Here is an 18,350-nt window from a genome sequence, read left to right as displayed (position 1 = left end):
GCGAGATCTAATAAGCGACAAGTGGAAAGCGTTGCCCTACCGAAGTAGAAATAGCCTGAAAAATCGGAGATTTTTTATGGAGGAGAGCGGGCGGCTGAACACAGGCTAGAATAGAAACAATAGGAGCAGGTGGACAGCTTTTGTATTTTGTGGCCTTCTGATGATCTGTATTAAGCTGACTTGGCTTGAAATTTATGCACCGTATCTCAATTACCCTTGAAACGACAAAGAAATAAGAAAGCTTTGTAAATTCAGACGATTTTCCAGAGTTTTTTTCCCTTTCTCTACGGCTGGGGCCTGAAAACTAGTCGTGGGAGACCCGAAATACTGAGAGAACGCCTGGGAGATTTTCGTGTTATGCAAGACCTCGGCATACTGAGCAGTGATTTATTTACAAATTTTTCGAGAATTTAACCATGCCAGAAGGACCAGAACTTTACAAAAACAGCCAGATGGTTAACGAAGTTTGCAAAGGACGTATTTTTAGTGGAAAGATCGTGAAATCGGCTGTGAGCACGAAAAACCCAGATGTCAAATTTCCCGCTCGTGATTATACAATTCATGCAGAGTCTAGAGGAAAAGAAATGGCGCTTATTTTGACTTCACTGGACTCTGATTGCAAAAGAGAGGGATTAAAAAAGGAGAAAGACTGCGAACAGAAGAGATTAAGGATTCTTTTTAGGTTTGGGATGTCGGGGAAGTTCACATTTGGTTCAATCAAAGAGATGCATAAACATGCTCACTTGAACTTCTACACGAAAGAGAAGCCATTGATGGTGTTGAGCTTTGTGGATGTCAGAAGGTTTGTATTTGGAAAGATTTCTGGACACCCCCACATATTAAATAAACATTGCACAATAAAGATGATGATGATGATGGTGATGATTATGTTGACGATGACAACGACGACAATGGCACATTAGCACTATTGTCAGACTAACCCTCATCTACAAACAGTGAGCATGAATAGATCTAGAGTTTGAATCAGAAATTGTATACATAGTTATCGTATGGAACTGTGTAGAAATCTTGCCTTTATTCTATTTCTATATATGGAATCATACACATGCATATACAGCTTATAATTTGGCATTAACAAGGATTGCATAATGTAATTAACCACTGAATGTTTTCACTGAAATTTTTACCTCGTACGACTGGGACTAATAAATACAGCTCTAAGCATAGAATGCTCCTGGTAAATGCTATTCTGGCAAAGGATGCTGTTACATGCTGGCCACTCTGGGAGCATTATTTGAAGGGATGTGTGAAATAAGCCCCTGAGTGACTTTTGATGTTAAGTTAAATTCTCCTTGTATTTCAGAAGCGAATACATGGCAATTTGAAAGGAGATTCTAGCAATTTTTGTCAGAAGTCACTTAGGACCTTTTTCCAAGCACCCCTTCATTTCAAGATTGAGAACTGATCCCTAATCCAACCCCTCATGCCACGCCCAGTTTCCCCCACCATTGCTAGCCATTTTGAGGCTTAGTAACATAGTATCGTCCTTTTTTTAGATTTGGTCGATGGGAATTGACTGATGTGTGGTCCAAAGATCGTGCTCCTGATCCAATGTTTGAATATGAAGAATTCCGATCGAATGTTCTAGAAAATCTGAAGGACAGGGTATTTGATAAACCTCTTTGTGAAGTCATGCATAATCAAAAATACTTCAATGGGATTGGAAACTACCTCAGAGCTGAAATAATATTCAGGTAAGTGAAAAATAAAACATCAATGTGTTTTGTCACTGAAAAGCATTACGTGGATCTTGCTCTGATCTTCTCTTCCCACTTTAGAACATCAAAAGGGACTTTGCTGGCATCATTAGCAGATGCTTCTTTTAATTTGCCCACAAATTATCAAGAGATTAAGTGGTGTTTCAGACTAGGTAAAGTTTTTTTTTGAGAGAGAGAGAGTAGGGAAACTGGAGGACTGGCTTGGGTAAAAACATTAATTAACTTGGAGTTAGTCTGCGTAGCTAGGGTTTCATGGGTTTTGTGCATTTTTCGTTGTTTGAACATTCGGAAATTAGGATGAGAGCTAAGAAACGGAGGGAGGGGGAAGGGGAGAGGATAGAGAAGAAACGCTCCTTTCCCCTCCCCTCCCTCCTCCTTTTCTTTCACTTTCGTCCTAGTATCGGTGCGGTCAAAAAGCAAAAAACACACAAACCTGAACAGAAGTGCTTGCTATGCAGGCTAATTTGGAGTTAAAGGCAGAAACTCACATCAAAGATAACTTATGAAGCTGGGTCTGTTATTTGATCAAAAAAATACATTGGGTCAATTTCAACCTACTAGATTTTGTTTCACTAGATCTATTGTTACTCTATCAGTTTTTTCAGCAGGTATAATTTTCTCCTTTTTTTCCATATTTTAATTCCTTCAGTTGTGTGAAAAGTAATAATTATTTTATTAGTATCTTGGAGTACTGTTCTGTTCGTTCTGGGATATTTTATAATTTTTAAAAAAGGCTGTTGTTCAATGGCATTCCACTTTGATTTTGTGTTAAACTGTTACAATGTTGTCTTATTTCCAGGGCTGGAATCCCTCCTTTCAGCTGTGCAAGATCTGTGTTTGAAAAGCTGGTAGTTAAACAGGAAAAAGGCATTTCTAAGGTAGTGACAAAGATTTTACCATGAAACCTCTCTTCCTCTTGTAGCAAACCTACAGTTGTACACAGAATCCTAAATAATATAGATTTATTTTTTTTTTCTTCTCATTTTTGTAGATGGAAGAATGTCCTGACATCCTGCAACTCTGTAATTTGGTACCCAAAGAAGTGATTAATCTGCGTAAGTGTTTGGTTGCCTCGAATTCTTGCTCTCGATGTAGTGAAATTTATTCATCTATTTATAAATATATTTCTACTCTGCATCCCCACCTCCTCCCCCTTCCATGAAAAACAAAATGAAAAGAAAAAAACTTTGGTTAAACTTATATATTTTTCTTAGCCACTACTGGTAACAGTTTACTGTTTCTATTGTTTCAGTGAACATTGGATTGACTTCAGAGTCGTTTATTTTCTAGACAATCATCCCACTTGTAAGCCAAATTTCATTGCATGTCCCCAATCCCCCTCACATTTCACCTGGCTTCTCTGCTTCACTTTCCGTGTGGCACTTTGTAACAGTCTGTTGTCATAAATTTGTTCTGCAGTCAAACCTGTATTAAGTGGCAACATATCAAGCGGTCATGGTGACCCTTTACTAACTAAAGTTGTCTTGACCTGTATTAAACTGGCACTTTGTCAGAGAAAACCACTCAAATTGCCTTCCAGGTGACTGAATGCTGTGTTTATTTTCGCAAATCAATCAATCACCAGAAAATGAATGTTTGTACTTTGTGGTCCAAAGTCTTCCCAGCATTGCATATTCTTTCATTAATTTCTCTCTTAGCCAGTTACACAAGAAGTTGCCCCTTGAAAATGATACTTACGGGGCACCTGTTGGCCATGGACACTATCTCTGTTTTACACACTTCAAGTTTCCTGTTAATTATAGCCTTTTTCCAGAATCTATGGTCTTGTCAAATACATAGTCACTCAAAGAGGTTGCCATTGGGAACAAAAAAATTGCCTGATTACATCAAATTTGTCTGTGAAGTTGCAACGTTACCTGAGTGTATTAAGCGGTCACCTAGCCATTCCCTAAGGGTGACCTGCATGTAATAAAAATTTGACTGTTTTTTGTTTTTGTTTTGAAGCTGGTAAAGGTTATGACCCCTCTGGGCATCACTCTGATTACTCAGCTTTTAATGACTGGCTACATTGCTACTACAACCCAGAAATGAGAAACATGGTGGACCATGATGGAAGAACCATGTGGTTCAAGGTTGGTAAATAATAATATCAGTTCTGTTTAATATCAATTAAGTAGATGGCAAAATAAGTTCAGTTTTATCGGTTGAAGGTACAATTGAGCCTTCCATAAGCGGACACCTTTGGGACCAGAAACAGTTCCTGCTTAAGAGAGATGTCCGCTTATAGCAGGTTATAAAAGTACTGTTTGTATGTAGCTGAGAACATGACCAAGTGTCTGCTTCATGAGGTGTCCGCCTACAGGAGGTGTCCAATAGCAGAGGTTCAACTTTATTTTAAGCTATTTTTTAAAGGTTTTACTGTATTTTGTAACTTCTAACTCAATCATGTTTCTTTTTCTTTGTAGGGTGAAGCAGGGCCTATGGTGCCCAAAGGTAAGCAAAGGAACCAAAATAAAAAATAGGTTATTGCAAGTAAAGTTCTGTTCATAGTGATTGCAGAAAATATTTTTATAAATGCACTGGGGTCTACTCTTTTCCTTTTGGAAAAGCCTTTTAGTATTGTTTAATAAAATATTTACTTAGTTAAATTGTGTGGGTGCTATCAATTAATTTGCTGTCTGTATGACTAATGACTTCATAAACAGGACACATGCCATCACATCAATCACCACACCTCTAACTTTGTATGTCTGTATATAAAATGGAAGATGTAATTCCTGATATAGCCTAAGCACTACACTGAATTCGTTATAATAAATTATTTATTTAGTACAAACTATATCATTTTTTACATGGAATGTGCAGTTTCAGAAAAAATCAATACCCACCCCATGGAAGGCCATTAGAAATTCCTGGGGGGGAGGGGGGTCTTAAAGTCAAAATTTTAGAAGCAAAGTATGAAGCTAAACTGGAATTTCCTAGGGGGATCGGGGGTGCAAAACAAAAGACCTTCCATATGGGGAGTATGGATATTTTCTGGAACTGCGCAATAATATTCTTTCAGGAACTGTTATAATTTCTGCATATTTTGTTTTCTCAACCCAAAAAGAGAATAACCAAAATAAATTTCCCAAAACTTTGCTCTATAATGAAAATGTCACATAGCCAAATTAATGCTACACTTATTAAAGTTAACTGGAAAATAAATAATTTTGCAGATAATTTCTTTGTCATTTAGATGCAAAATCACGAGGCATGCAAAGGTCAAGAAAGAGGAAATCACAGAAAGAAAAAAAAGGAATTGATGATGTGGAAATCAAAACGGTTGGTTAAACATCCCCTACTTTATAGTTGTAGTAACATATGTATTGCATTAAATATTATAATCTTTGGCAAAACATTGTAAAGTTTCAGTCCCCAACAGATTAGATGAGAACATTTTATCTCACTTAAGCTTGTAATTTTGTGTTCTTTAACTTTGATGCAGAATGCTAAGTGGCCAAACATTAATAGTCATACAGTTTATCTGTGTTAACCCTTTAACCCCTAATATCAAAGAACATATTCTCCTATCTTGTCCCCATACTTTTCTAAGAAAAGGATGGGGGAGAAGTTATTAAAATATCAAGAAAATTCACCTTGGGTGATCATATCCTTATGACTTCAGGGGTTGAATAAGCATTAATACTAGTATACCGGAACGGCAGTGAATGCTGCCTTGGGGAGGCAGGTGACTGCTGTTATGATGAGAATAAGAGGGGGAGGTTGAAAGAGTTGAAAATGACCCATGGTGCTCATTTGAAACCGGAAAACACAGTGATGACAAGAAACGTGTAAAACAACGGAAATGTGTATTTAATGACATGTTGAAAGTACAAAGGAAACAGAACTTTACAATTGTATTTGTTTGAAACTGTTAAATATACAATAAATTGTAGTGTGATTTTACTTAACGGTGGAACAGACTTCTGAGTTATACTTACTGTTACTAAGTAGTGAGCGTTTCTAGAACGCCCTCTATTAGAGTGATTACATAAAACCTGTGAAACAGCTACATACAAGGCTAAAAATATCGGACATTTGAAATGTTGTTTCCTGTTGCACTTGTTTATTTGGTAAGATAATGAATCTAACTTTTGTTTTACGGGGCGAATAACCATACACCAAGATATCATGTTCGGAACGAGGCGTAAAAACATGCACCAAGTGATCAAGTTTAGAACGAAGTGTGAAAATTCACACCAAACGAAGCAATGGAAAACTAAAGTTTACTGACCTTACAGTGAATACAATGATTCGCGTAAATAAAAATCTGATAGAAAAGAAAATGTTGTTTACATGTCAAGCATGTCATTGAAAACGACTAACATCCAGTAAAACATTTGAAATGCGTATGTTATTCACATATTCATGACTTAAGCTGAGCTAAAATGCAGTTTTGCCCTGCTGAAAAAAATATAATCAGAAGATTGCACGATTGGAATTAAATACGCTGTCTCAGCGCTTTCGGCGCGGCCGGCTTCGAGAGTTCTGAAACATGGCTAAACATGAATGATTCTTCTACAAATACAGTCCTTGTATGCATTATTTGCTTTTCACATGAGCTGGTGTTCAAATTATAGTGTAATTACGTAGCTTGTGTGCCTACGTTTTGTATTTAAAAATGAACAAAGTTGGAAATAATCAACGCAGATAAGCTTACGTAATCAACAACACAACTTTCAAGAATTTGCCTTCATTTTTACCTCGAGGGTTATCGAGGATATCCCTGACGCTGAAATTGCAAATATTTTACGTTCTGAAATTAAAAGAGATTCAGTTTAGAAAATATAAACGAAGTAGAAACATTCCGCAAAATCAGGGGCATTCAAAACGACGAAAAATACTCACCTTAATTTCTCTCCCTTGCTCTCTCCGAAACTGGAAAAAGCAAAGCAGCGCGTTGCATTGTGGTGCCCACAAAATTAACCACAATTCCTTTTTCCTTTGATCTTTGCGCGACCACAATCCTTTGCATTTTGCAAGAAAGCTCTCGCAAGGCCCCATAACTATATTTCTGTGCCGATTATAGTTGCTGCCTTGCTCGGTCGCTTCAGGCTCCCTCGCTGCGGCAGCAATTACAAGGAGAAATTTGATACTGATCACTGTTAGGGCTTTAAAAAGGGTTAATTGCTATGTAAATAGAATGATCATTACTTTCATTAATCATTCATCCATTTTATTAATGAATTTAAAATTTTCTTGCAGGAAGAAGAGCCCTCCCCTCCCAAGAAAAAGAAAACAGCACCAAAACCAGAAAAAAAGAATGTTAAAAAAGGTTTGTACAAGCACTCTAATTATGAGTAGGACTGAATTGATCAAAATGGTAATTTCCATAATTAATTTTGTTTCATTTCTCTATGCCTTAGCGTCAAGTAGCTCAGAGTTTAACATAACAGAGAGTGATTAAAGGCGCAGTGTCCTTATTATCAGGGTTACTTTGAAAAACCAAAACATGTATTTGTGTGGATTTAAGTATTAAGATAATAGTTCAGGTTTGTTAACAATAATCCTGTACTAGAGAACAGAAACTAGTATCTTTAATCTTTGCCTGTGGATGGCTTGGACAGAAATAGATTAATTGCGGCCAATTTTTTCAAGTTCCTTCTGTGTATTTTGGAATAATATAGTGCTAAAATCTGATTATAGTTAATTCTTCCCGAAGAAATCATTTCACATTTTCTTCCTGGTGATCTAAGGGGCTGTTTACATGGAGGGAGAAAGATCTTGGAAGGCGAATCAACTTTCCGTTTAGTTTACATGCAGAAATGTTGGCCGAGGTGGTTACCAAGAGGAGACGGAAAAGAGAAAAACTTGTCGGCCTTTAGCAGCTCAACGCCCTGCTGCCGCCATTTTGTTCTTTGTTGTTGCCAGTAAAGGGATCTTTCGAGCGAAGGTAGTTTACATGGTGCTAGGATCTTCCTATCACTCAGCTAGGAAGATTCTATCACTAGAAAGATCCTAGGGCTAGGGCCAAGTACAACTTTTTGTGTGTAAACCGAAAACGTAGATCTTCCTAGTGCTCGGATCTTCCTCCCACCATGTAAACAGCCCCTAAGAGTAATTTCATGAGCAGTTTTGACCAACATACAACAATCTCCGTCATAGTGCCCCTTTAAAGTTTATGTTACAAGAAGCAGTTTTTCTTACAGTGTGTCTTGCAATTTCCAGAGGCATTCAACGAGAACATTTAAGCAGAATACATAAAAGCAAAGCACTTAAAATTTTTATCTTCTGTGTTACCAGGTCGTTTTCTGCTATTTTGAAGACCTATTTGTGTAAACTAACACAGATTGATTTGTTCAGTTGCTTTAGCTGAGAATTGAAGTTGCAGAAAGTTTTAGGAAACGGAATTTTATCTCTCGAATTTAGTAGCTGAACTGTTGGTTTTACGAAAATGCTAGCTACCTTTTTTTTGCATTTTTAACAACTTATTTGCTCCATGAAAAATGAAAAGAATAGGTTTTCCAGTGCTACGAAATTTGGAGCTGACATTTGTCGAAGAAACTAAAGATTTTCTTTATGACTAAATCCGAATTTCTGTGACGATTAACGCCTTTCAAACACATATCCACCAAAATGAACCGTTGGGTAGGCTGATTCATTGCGCGTGCCTTCGGGGGCCCCCAGACTTTTTTTGCAACACAAGTTGCATGAGACATTGCCTAAAAGCAACTTCCCCTGAGATGGTCATGTCTCGCAATTTTCTTTCCGCAGTCGTTGCAAGAAGTAGAACCTGGTTGTTCTTCATGTAAGGTTCACTGCAACAAAAATAATTACGAGACGTGTTTACGTGTTATTTGAGGACGTGTTGAACGAAACGACGTTTTGTGCAACTTGTGTAACAGTAAAACGTGTTAGGGAGACGTGTTACAAGAAAAATCGCTGCTTGTGACGTAGGGCGTTTTCCATTTGCCAAAACTGACCGGTCAGTCTGTAGATCGAATGCATCATTTTGAAGGGATGGTGCTGCAAAATCTTAAGATTGAAATAATCATTCCTTAAATGGCACGTACTATTTTGCTGCAATGTCTACAATTAGCACACGATTGTGACAATGAAAATAGGCAGTGCACACATAACCAGTGTCCGTAAAGCGGGGTTGAGGATGTATGAGAGTTTGTCACTCAGGACACAGAAAAGTGTCCATTGTCCGTATTAACAGGTGTCTGCATTAAGCTGATTTTGAAGAAATTTGAAGGATTCGAATAAAACTTGTCCTTAAAATTGGTCTTGCCGGTCAGCTCTGACAGATGGAAAGCGTCCTATATAGATTAAAGTAGCATTTTTAAATTTGACCACTCTCCACCTCTGTCCCGAATGAAATACCAGTCCATCACAGGCTACTTGGCTTGACCACTAAATTACCCTTTCTGTGGTTAAGATCACCTGTTAATTACTCTGTTTGTGTTTGTTTGTTTGTTTGTTTAGAAAACAACAAGAAAAAGGGTGGACAGAAGCAGAGTAAAACCAAAACAACAAAAACATTGTTATCAAAGGTAACTACTTCTTTTCATACATGTAATTAGTTTTCGTTTCAGATGTGTCTAGCAATACACCTGTTTCATATGGAGCAGTTTTCAATTGCGTGTCGAAAGTAATTTCGCATTTGCTTTGGTTTTGCTTTTAATATTAGGCCCTATGATTGGTTGACAAAACTTGCACCACTTTCTCAACCAATGAAAATCCAAACCAAAACCAATCATGTTTTGGCCACACTGACTGTTGTCATTTAGATGCAAAATCACGAGGCATGCAAAAGTCAAGAAAGAGGAAATCACAGAAACAAAATGAAGAAATTGATGATGTAATATATCAAACACGAGAGGGTGTTTCATCAGATATCCAAACACTGAGAAGTACATTGAAAAAACGAGGCGCAGCCAAGTTTTTTTAATTGACTTCGAGGTGTTTGGATGTCTGATGAAACACACTTTCAAGTGTCGATATGGCTTCACAAATGATCAATAATTTTTGGAGAAATTCAAGGCTAAAGTTGGCAAAATTTTATGGTAATTAGGACGGTAGTGATTTTCTTTGTTTCTCTTGATGAATTATTAATGAGTTTGAGAAGTGAAAATCAAAATGGTTGCTTAAACATCCTCTACTTTATAGTAGTAACATTTGTATTGCATTAAATATTGTTATCTTTGGCAAAACATTGTAAATTTCAGTCCGAGAACATTTTATCTCACTGAAAGTTCATTGCGGTGAAGCTAGCTTGTAATTCCCTCATTGAGTGTTCTTTAACTTTGATGCAGAATGCTAAGTAGTCAAACATTAGTAGTCATACAGTTGACCTGTATTATCAAAGAACAAATTCTCCTATATTGTCCCCATACTTTTTTAATAAAAGAACTGGGGAGAAGTTAATAAAATATCAAGAAAATTCACCTTGGGTGATCATATCCTTAATTCTCAAGACCTCAGGGGTTGAATAAGCATTGATATTACAAGGAGAAATTTGATGCTGATCGCTATAAGGGTTTAAAGGATTAATTGGTATGTAAAAAGAATGATCATTACATTCATTAATCATTCATCCATTTTATTAATGAATTTAAAATTTCCTTGCAGGAAGAAGAGCCCTCCCCATCCAAGAAAACGAAAACAGCACCAAAACCAGAAAAAACAATGAAAAAAGGTTTGTACAAGCACTCTTATGATAATTTCCATAATTAATTTTATTTCAATTCTCTATGCCTTATAGTCAAGTAGCACATATTTTTAAAACATTGCAAGGAGTGATTAAAGGAGCAGTTTCACCTATTTTTCAGGGTTACATTGCGGTTGCCTTCGGGGGGCCCCTTATTTTTTTTGCAACACAAGTTCCATGAAACATTGCCTAATGTAACATACCCTGAGTGGTCATGTCTCGCAATTTCCTTTTCGCTGTCGTTGCAAGAAGTAGAACCGGGTTCTACTTCATGCAAGGTTCACTGCAACAAAAATAATTGCGAGACTTGTTTATTTGAGGACGTGTTGAACGAAACAACGTTTTGTACAACTTGTGTAACAGTAAAATTGGGAGGCGTGTTACAAGAAAAATCGCTGCTTGTGACGTAGGGCGTTTTCCATTTGCTAGAACTGGCCGTTCAGTCTGTAAATCGAATGCGTCATTTTGAAGGGATCATGCTGCAAAATCTTAAAAAACAATCATTCTGAAAATGGTACGCGCTATTTTGCTGCAATGTCTACAATTAGCACACGATTGTGACAATGAAAATAGGCAGAGCGCTGATAACCAGTGTCCGTAAAGCGGGTCTGAGGATGATGTATGAGAGTTAATTAATCGGGACACAGAAAAGTGTCCATTGTCCGTATTAACCGGTGTCTGCATTAAGCTGATTTTGAAGAAATTTGTAGAACTAGAATAAAACTTATCCTTAAAATTGGTCTTACCGGTCAGTTCTGACAGATGGGAAGCGCCCTATATAGACTAAAGGAGCGTTTTGAAAATTGACCACTCTCCGTCTGTGTCCCGAATGAAATACCAGTCCATCACAGGCTACTTGGCTTGACCACTAAATCACCCTTCCTGTGGTTAAGACAACGTGTTAATTATTTTGTTTGTGTTTGTTTTTTTAGAAAACAACAAGAAAAAGGGTGGACAGAAGCAGAGTAAAACCAAAACAACGAAAACACTGTCAAAGGTAACTTTTCATGATTAGTTTTCCTTCCAGATGTGTCTAGCAATACACCTGTTTCATATTGAGCGGTTTTCAATTGAATGTCGAAAGTAATTTCGCGTTTGCTTTGGTTTTGCTTTACTAGACGCCATGATTGGTTAACAAGACTCGCGCCAATTTCTCAACCAATGGGAACCCAAACCAAAACCAATCGTGTTTTGGCTGCGCGCGTTTTCCCGCGCTTGGCGCTGGTTACCCGTATTTGCTTCGAATTCTGATTGGCTCGTTGTGTTGTTTACATCTGTTGCGATTGGCCAGAGTAACTACTTTGGTTTTAGTTTTACTACGCTCAATTGGAAACCGCTTTATAACTTATTGAGTTTTAATAGTGCAATTACCTGAATTAGAAAGTTTACTGCAATATAGGACTTATCATGCTTTAGATTTTGAGACTTCTTGGGGGTCCTGAAGGGAAAACAATGCCACCGAAAAACCTAAATATTGTTTTAGTATTGTTTAACCGCGATAAAACATAAAAATAAGTAATGTCCACAAAAATTACCGGCTTTGAGCTCTCAAAGTGAAACCTTATCTTTAACGAATGTTTGGTTTATCAACAGAGTTGACAACTAAAGGTAATTTGGCCACCTTAAGGAGACATTTCGAGCGTTAGCCCTTGGTCAGAGCGAATCACGAAGGCTCTGATGGAGGGCTAACGCTCGAAACTTCTCTTTACGGTGGCCAATTTCCCTTTAGTAATCAACTTTGTTGATAAACCAATCATTCATTTCTACTCCTCACCAACGCAGCACCACAGTTTCTTTAGAAACTAACGTGTGACCGCGCTGGGTTGATAATATTTTAAGTTCTTACTTTGGTGTTGCCATGTTGTACTGTTGCAATGTTTGTTTTACGGTCAACTTATTAATCCTACCAGTAAGTGGCCTCAAATCCACACCAGTAATGTGTGAACAGGTAGCTGAATATTGAGGTTAAACCCCCTTTTTTTCGGATTTGTAGAGTACTGGTGAAACTTGCATGGACCCAAACTTTTCTGGTACAGTTCGGAACCGCGCAAGTTTTGTATAAGTTCGATCTTTAAGGCCCTGGACAAACGTCGAATTTCACACGAGGCGAACTAAATTGTATTAAATTTGGGTTGACTCAAATGGGTAAAGTTCGACCGGTGGGTCAAACGTCGAACATAATTCAGAGCAGCAAAAACGAATCTTTCGGTCAACAGGATTTATTCATTAAGTTCGATTCATGAAAAAATCGACGTTTTTCCCACACTCTATATTTACAATTCAGACGGATAGAACGTGTTGGTCGATCCAAATTAAGTCGGACGAACGCAATTGAGTCAAACGTCGAACTTATCATGAACTTAATTCGCTCATTTTAGTTCGTCTCATGTGAAGTTCGACGTTTGACCCGGGCCTAATATATGCGTTCCTAGCAGCTCTGGGATGGCTAAGGCTTGGGTAACCGGACAGGCTACATTGTTACACGTGTAGAAGTTTCCAAAAACTCAGTTTGTAGCGTTTGTCAGGCATAAGTATGGCTGATTCAATATTCTTTTTCATTTTCAGAAAGTGCCCGTCAGAAGAAGTCTTCGAGTGAAAAGAGATTAGCGAAAAAGAAAAATTAGTTTGCCAAGATTTAGACGCGGGTGTGTTGAATTTAAATTTAGATTTAAATTTCCTATGTATATTATTTTTATTCCCTTTCTCAAGTAATAGTATTTCTTTTATTTTCACATGTAGTTTATGTTAGGTGAATTTGAGAAGAATCAGTGTTCAAATTTGTTTTCTTACAAAGTTGAATCATTATTGCAAACATGTGCTTATAATAGAAGCCAAAACTTTATAGGTAGGGCGGTTTTCAATTGAGTGTCAAAAGTAATTTCGCCTTTGCTGTGGTTTTGCTTTACTAAGCTCTGTGATTGGTTAACAAAACTCGTGCCACTTTCTCAACCAATGAGAAGCCAAACCAAGAACAGTCGTGCCTTACTCGCACGTGTTTTCCCGCGCTTGGCGCCGGTTACATGTATTTGCATCGAATTCTGATTGGTTCATTGTGCTGTTTGCGTGTGTTGTGATTGGTCAGAGCAATTGCTTTGGTTTTGGTTTTACGACACGCAATGGGGCATTTTTGAGTTGCTGTAAATCTCGTTATAAATACTCGCTTATAAAAGCGAGACTAAAAACAACTCGGAAATGGCCTATTGAAAACCGCTCTATGATGTACCAATAAAGTAAGTTCGTGTTTTCACGATACCGGTGCGACTGTCATTTCGGAACGTGGTGAAAATTTAACCCGGCGTCTACATGAAACGTTTTTATAGTGGTATGAGTTTAAAGAGAGTGTGAAGTGAACAGTCAGAATTCGTTTACATGACACAGGAATGCATTTCTGTACCGGTATAGGCATCTCAATCCGGTACAGTTACTGATGTAAACTTGCACCGTATGAATGGCACAAATATGGGATTTGTAAGCGAATAAAGTAGCACTAGTGGGAACCGGGTTGAACTCGTACCTGTTTGAAATTTTTACAGTTGTCTCATTAACAGCCTTTAACGCGTTCACAAGCCTGCAAATAAATTTTTGTCTGTAAGCAAGTCATTTCTTCAGGCGGAAGAAAACTTATAGCAGACTTTACAATGAGGCAGTTTGGTCAGGCGAAGAAGCCATGGTTAGAAATTGTGTAATTTAATAAGTTGAAATATAGTGGCGCATTAAGTGGCGTGTTTGTAATACAACATAACACTTCACATGTAACCCACGAGGCGCATAGGAAAATGATTCTCAAAACGTAAAAGAAACGAAACAAAACACAGCATTTTTATCTAGTGCTGTCTTCAATTAATGAAATAAGATTGTTCTATATTTGGCCACAAACTTCAAGTCAAATCATTTTTTCCGTTGTGCCAGAAATTCCCGGTAAGAATGAAGGTTAAGCTTTTCAAATTAAAAAAAAAAAAATTCAAATTTATCGCACAATTTCCCAATGACTGACTGTTATTTGCAGGCTTGCTTTCATGGCGTCCGCTACTCACAAGCTGGCCATAGAACTGTTATGGTATTTCAATATACAAATTCTCCTTATCAGTCTCCACGCTTTTGTTATTAGACTAGTTGGGAGAATTCGAGCAAGTCATATGTAGAGACAATCACTGACATGTAAGTGATGTTTTCAACTTTATTATCATATAAATGTAACCTTTTCAACAATAAATCAGTATATCTATTTTAAATGTATTTACAGTTCTTCGCGTCTTGAAATCGCAATTCAAGATCCTGTCATGTAACTTACCTTGGCGACGAAAACACAGCATGATCTAATTGGGTGTGAAACATGGCATGTATTGTCAACAAACATGAAGTTGAGTGGCGAGGGCTTTTTTGCTCATTTAGTTGTTTGCGACTGTGGTTTGCCAGAATGAAACTGTGGTTAATCTTGGCTAAGATAGAATCTTTTTAGCGTTCAAATAAATTTCACCCATTAGAAAACACATTTGTAAAACAAACTTGTTTCTAGTCGGCAGTTGCGGTTGCGAAAGTTCGCCTAACGTTCATTCAAATACAAATGTATGGTAGCAAGACATGTCATGTTTATTACCAAATTAGGTAATGTTTTTGCGCCAGCTGGTCATTCTTATTTGCAACCGACGGCTAATCTTAGAGTAAACATCTGGCCAATCACAGCAACCACAAATAGCAAAACGAGCCAATCAGAGCTCCACCAAAAACGTGCTACCGGCGTCAAGCGCGGGAAAATTTGTCGACTGGTTTTGGTTCTACTTCCTATTGGCTGAGCAAGTGGCGCGAGATCATAGATTCTCACTGACTTACTGCAATGCGCTTCGCTCCCACAAGGCTCTTACTAGATAACTTTAAAACCCAAACTCTTTCCCTTAACCCAGACGTCTTTTCATTTTCGACGATATTTCTCCCCTTGTGAGCGTTAAAATGCAAAATCAAACTGATTCAATGGAAACATCGCAGTCACTTATCGCGTAAAAGGGAACCAAATATTGTACACTGTATTTTCCTGTAAAACGATTTAACTTGTCCAGAAGAACGTCTTTTCCAATCCCACTTTGCCCTGCCAATATTTGTCCCGTCCCGCCATCCCGCGCCGATTGCAGCCCTCATCCCAATCCCGCTTTGGTGCGGGTCGGAATCTTCACCCTGTGCCTATTATAATTTGTTTCTACGCCAGTTCCCACGATTTTTTTCAACACCCTCCCAGCTTGCTAAAGAGGGCACGCATCACCCTTAAAATTTACAATACGGGGTACCCCGTAACCCGCGGGAGTTTCCCCTAACCTTATATGCTGATGACAAAACAACAAAGTTTTTACTTAAATCTATATAGAAAAGATCCCTTAAAAAGAACGTTCCCCATCCCCCCGCCCCACCACAAATAGACGCCCACGCGAAAGTACTCACCCTCACCCTCTCCTATTCAAACAATGACTCCCCCTACACCCCACAAAAATAGCAATGATCCCCTCCCCGAACTTTAGGACCCCGAAAAATAATGCCTACCCGAAAGTAACTACTCTCTAAAAATGAAGACTTCGTTAAGTGATATACGAACATCACGATTGCACGATAGTATCATACCCTCCCTCCCCCCCCCCCAATTAATCCCAATGGACCTAACGACCCCTCCCTCTCAAACCCGAATGAAAGTGTTCCGAAATTTATTACGGAACTATTAATATTCTAGCAAATGATCGATCGATATTTCAATCAGTAAGTGGTACACAGACGGTTGTCAGTCTGTTAGTTTGTCAATTAATCTGCATGTCTTCCGGTCACTTAGTGAGTCTGAGTTTGTCGTCTGCTTTACTGGTTTCTTACTAAGTTGTTTTTCTCGTGTGAATCCTTGCGATTTCCCGCCCCAGTGCTTGTTGACGTTTCCTCTTGTCGAAGGCTGACAGAATTATTCGCATCCATGCTCTTTGTTTGACGCGCTTTTCGTTTCATCTGCGCCTTAGAGACGGGAAGCTCAGAAACACTTTTGCTCGGGGGACGGGAGGGTGAGGAGCCCATTCTTCCCACATCGGGAACCAGATAGTAGCCTTTGTTGTTTAAACGCTCCACAGGGATGGCTGGTAAAGGTAAGGTTGCGCCATCCTTCGCCTTAACCACAAGCACTCTGTCTACAGCCACGGATCTCTTTGCGTTTTGCCTTGCTGACTTCTGTGGTGAACGTACGCGCTGGAACCTGGGAGATTGACGAGGACTTTGTGGCGTGACGGTCCAAACTGCTGGTGCTACTCTGAAGGGAGAACCCATACGGTCACGTGACAGTGGTCGCTGCTGTGGTCGACGGGGGGTGGGGTGGGTTCTTGGCTGGTTTGAGTTTGGACTCTTAATTAATCGTGATGGTGCATTGTGGCTTTCAGGCTTGCGCCTTTCTTCTTGGCTTCTAATCCTACTGTTTCTTCGCGGGCGAGTCTTGTTTGTGGGTTTTCGCGAAACTCGCGACTCCTCTGGAAACTCGAACTGTTTTTCATACTCCGTAGCACTTCTCGGCGTCTTCGGTGGGCGAGTTGTCTCGTTAATCCCGCATGTGTCAGACGTGGGAAGTGATTTTGATTGTAGTACCTGATGCTTGGTATCTCGTGTGGATTCAACGCTCTCCTTGTTTATTCCAAGAGGCAATGGATTGGAAGCTTGCCGTTTGAGTTTCGTGTGTTGGGATTGATGGCTTCTTGGAGGAATCCCAATTGGGCGTAGAGCTATGTTTGGTCTTGAACGTAGCATGGGACGCGTGGTGTCTCGCGTGGAATCCACGCTTTCCTCGCGCGTTCCACTAAGGAGTGTGTTGGAATTGGCTTGAATTATTTGCTTTTGGCGCATGGAAAGATGGCTTGTCGGTGAAGGCATCACAAATGAGTTTATAGGTGTACTTGGTCTTGAGACCATTACGGGATGCGTGACATCTCCCGCGGAATCCAAGCTTCCTTCGCGTATTTCAGATGGCAGGGGACTGGAAGCTTCTCGTTTGATTTTCCTGCGCAAGGCAAGGTGACTTGTCGGAGGGATCATAACTGGCATCTCTACAACATTCTGTGATTTCTGACCTTCAGGGAGACCTTGCCTCTTTACATTGTTACAGCAGTCTTCTCTTTGGATTATTTGTTCTTTACGCTCTTTACATCGCTTATGTTTTTTACGAGTGTGTTGAACAAGAACTTTGGCATCATTCACATCTTCACTCCATTCCATCACCACTTCGGCCATCATCTCGCCGTTTTCAGACTCTTTCCTCGTCTGCTCGCATTTCTGCGTGGGTTCTGTCTCGATTTCATACTCGTCGACGATTAAAACCCGTCGAGAGTGCGGTGACAAAGGGGTAAGGCATTCTAAGAAGAGAGAATCGTCACTTCCCGAGCTAGAAAGCCGAAGCGAGGAGAGCGAACCTGATGGAATCCATAGCGAGGTCGGGCTGCCAATACTCCCTTGACTTCTGGGCCGTCTTCCCAGATCGCACGGTCTCAAAGGTTGCAGTTTAGGGGAAAATATGTCATCCCCATCGCTTTGAGAACCTCCTCTGGTTTTCTCCATACTTGCTCGATCTTCTTTGGCAAGTAAATCAGGATGATTCTGTGTCGTTCGATCGCGAAAATTTATAATCCAATTTATGAATATATTATCCCATTTACGATCAGTTGACGTTCTGAAACCTTATAAATGAATAATCTGATGTAAACGCCACCCCAAAAGTGGAGTAACAAACAGACGGCGAACAAACAAAGAGATATCCAGACAACCCGAAAGCCCCCTTAAACTTGATTTTATAATGCAAACTTGGGGTTGGAGCGGTCAATTTATTGCACGATGATGAATGTTGTGGAAATGAAGTGGTCATGATCAATCTATCGTGTAAATTTTATAGTTTAATTTTCACAAACATTTAGCATTGACGTGTTTTGCAACCTTATTGATAGCCTTTGATGGAA

General features: G+C 39.1%; 1 protein-coding gene across 3 annotated transcripts; it reads left to right on the top strand.

The window, feature by feature from the left end:
- The first annotated feature begins 272 nt into the window (after positions 1-272).
- On the top strand, positions 273-15,359 carry LOC146481854 (endonuclease 8-like 1). Of its 3 annotated transcripts, XM_085107801.1 has the most exons (12): positions 290-802; positions 1,518-1,715; positions 2,539-2,617; positions 2,731-2,794; positions 3,705-3,832; positions 4,166-4,193; positions 4,939-5,024; positions 6,948-7,017; positions 9,171-9,238; positions 10,317-10,383; positions 11,328-11,392; positions 12,961-15,359. In XM_085107801.1, the coding sequence occupies exons 1-12, from the start codon at positions 417-419 to the stop codon at positions 13,000-13,002; spliced, it is 1,281 nt and encodes a 426-aa protein (XP_084963927.1). In that variant the 5' UTR covers positions 290-416; the 3' UTR covers positions 13,003-15,359. The 3 variants fall into 3 exon arrangements, with proteins under 3 accessions (XP_084963928.1, XP_084963929.1, XP_084963927.1); XM_085107802.1 differs by lacking the exons at positions 10,317-10,383; positions 11,328-11,392 and having other exon boundaries at positions 273-802; XM_085107803.1 differs by lacking the exons at positions 6,948-7,017; positions 9,171-9,238 and having other exon boundaries at positions 284-802.
- Positions 15,360-18,350: the final 2,991 nt, after the last annotated feature.

This window comes from Pavona decussata, unplaced genomic scaffold, assembly GCF_977016875.1.
Source record: "Pavona decussata unplaced genomic scaffold, jaPavDecu1.1 SCAFFOLD_48, whole genome shotgun sequence".
In the NCBI taxonomy this organism is placed as follows: Eukaryota; Metazoa; Cnidaria; class Anthozoa; order Scleractinia; family Agariciidae; genus Pavona; species Pavona decussata.
This window is presented reverse-complemented; position numbering and strand designations above follow the sequence as displayed.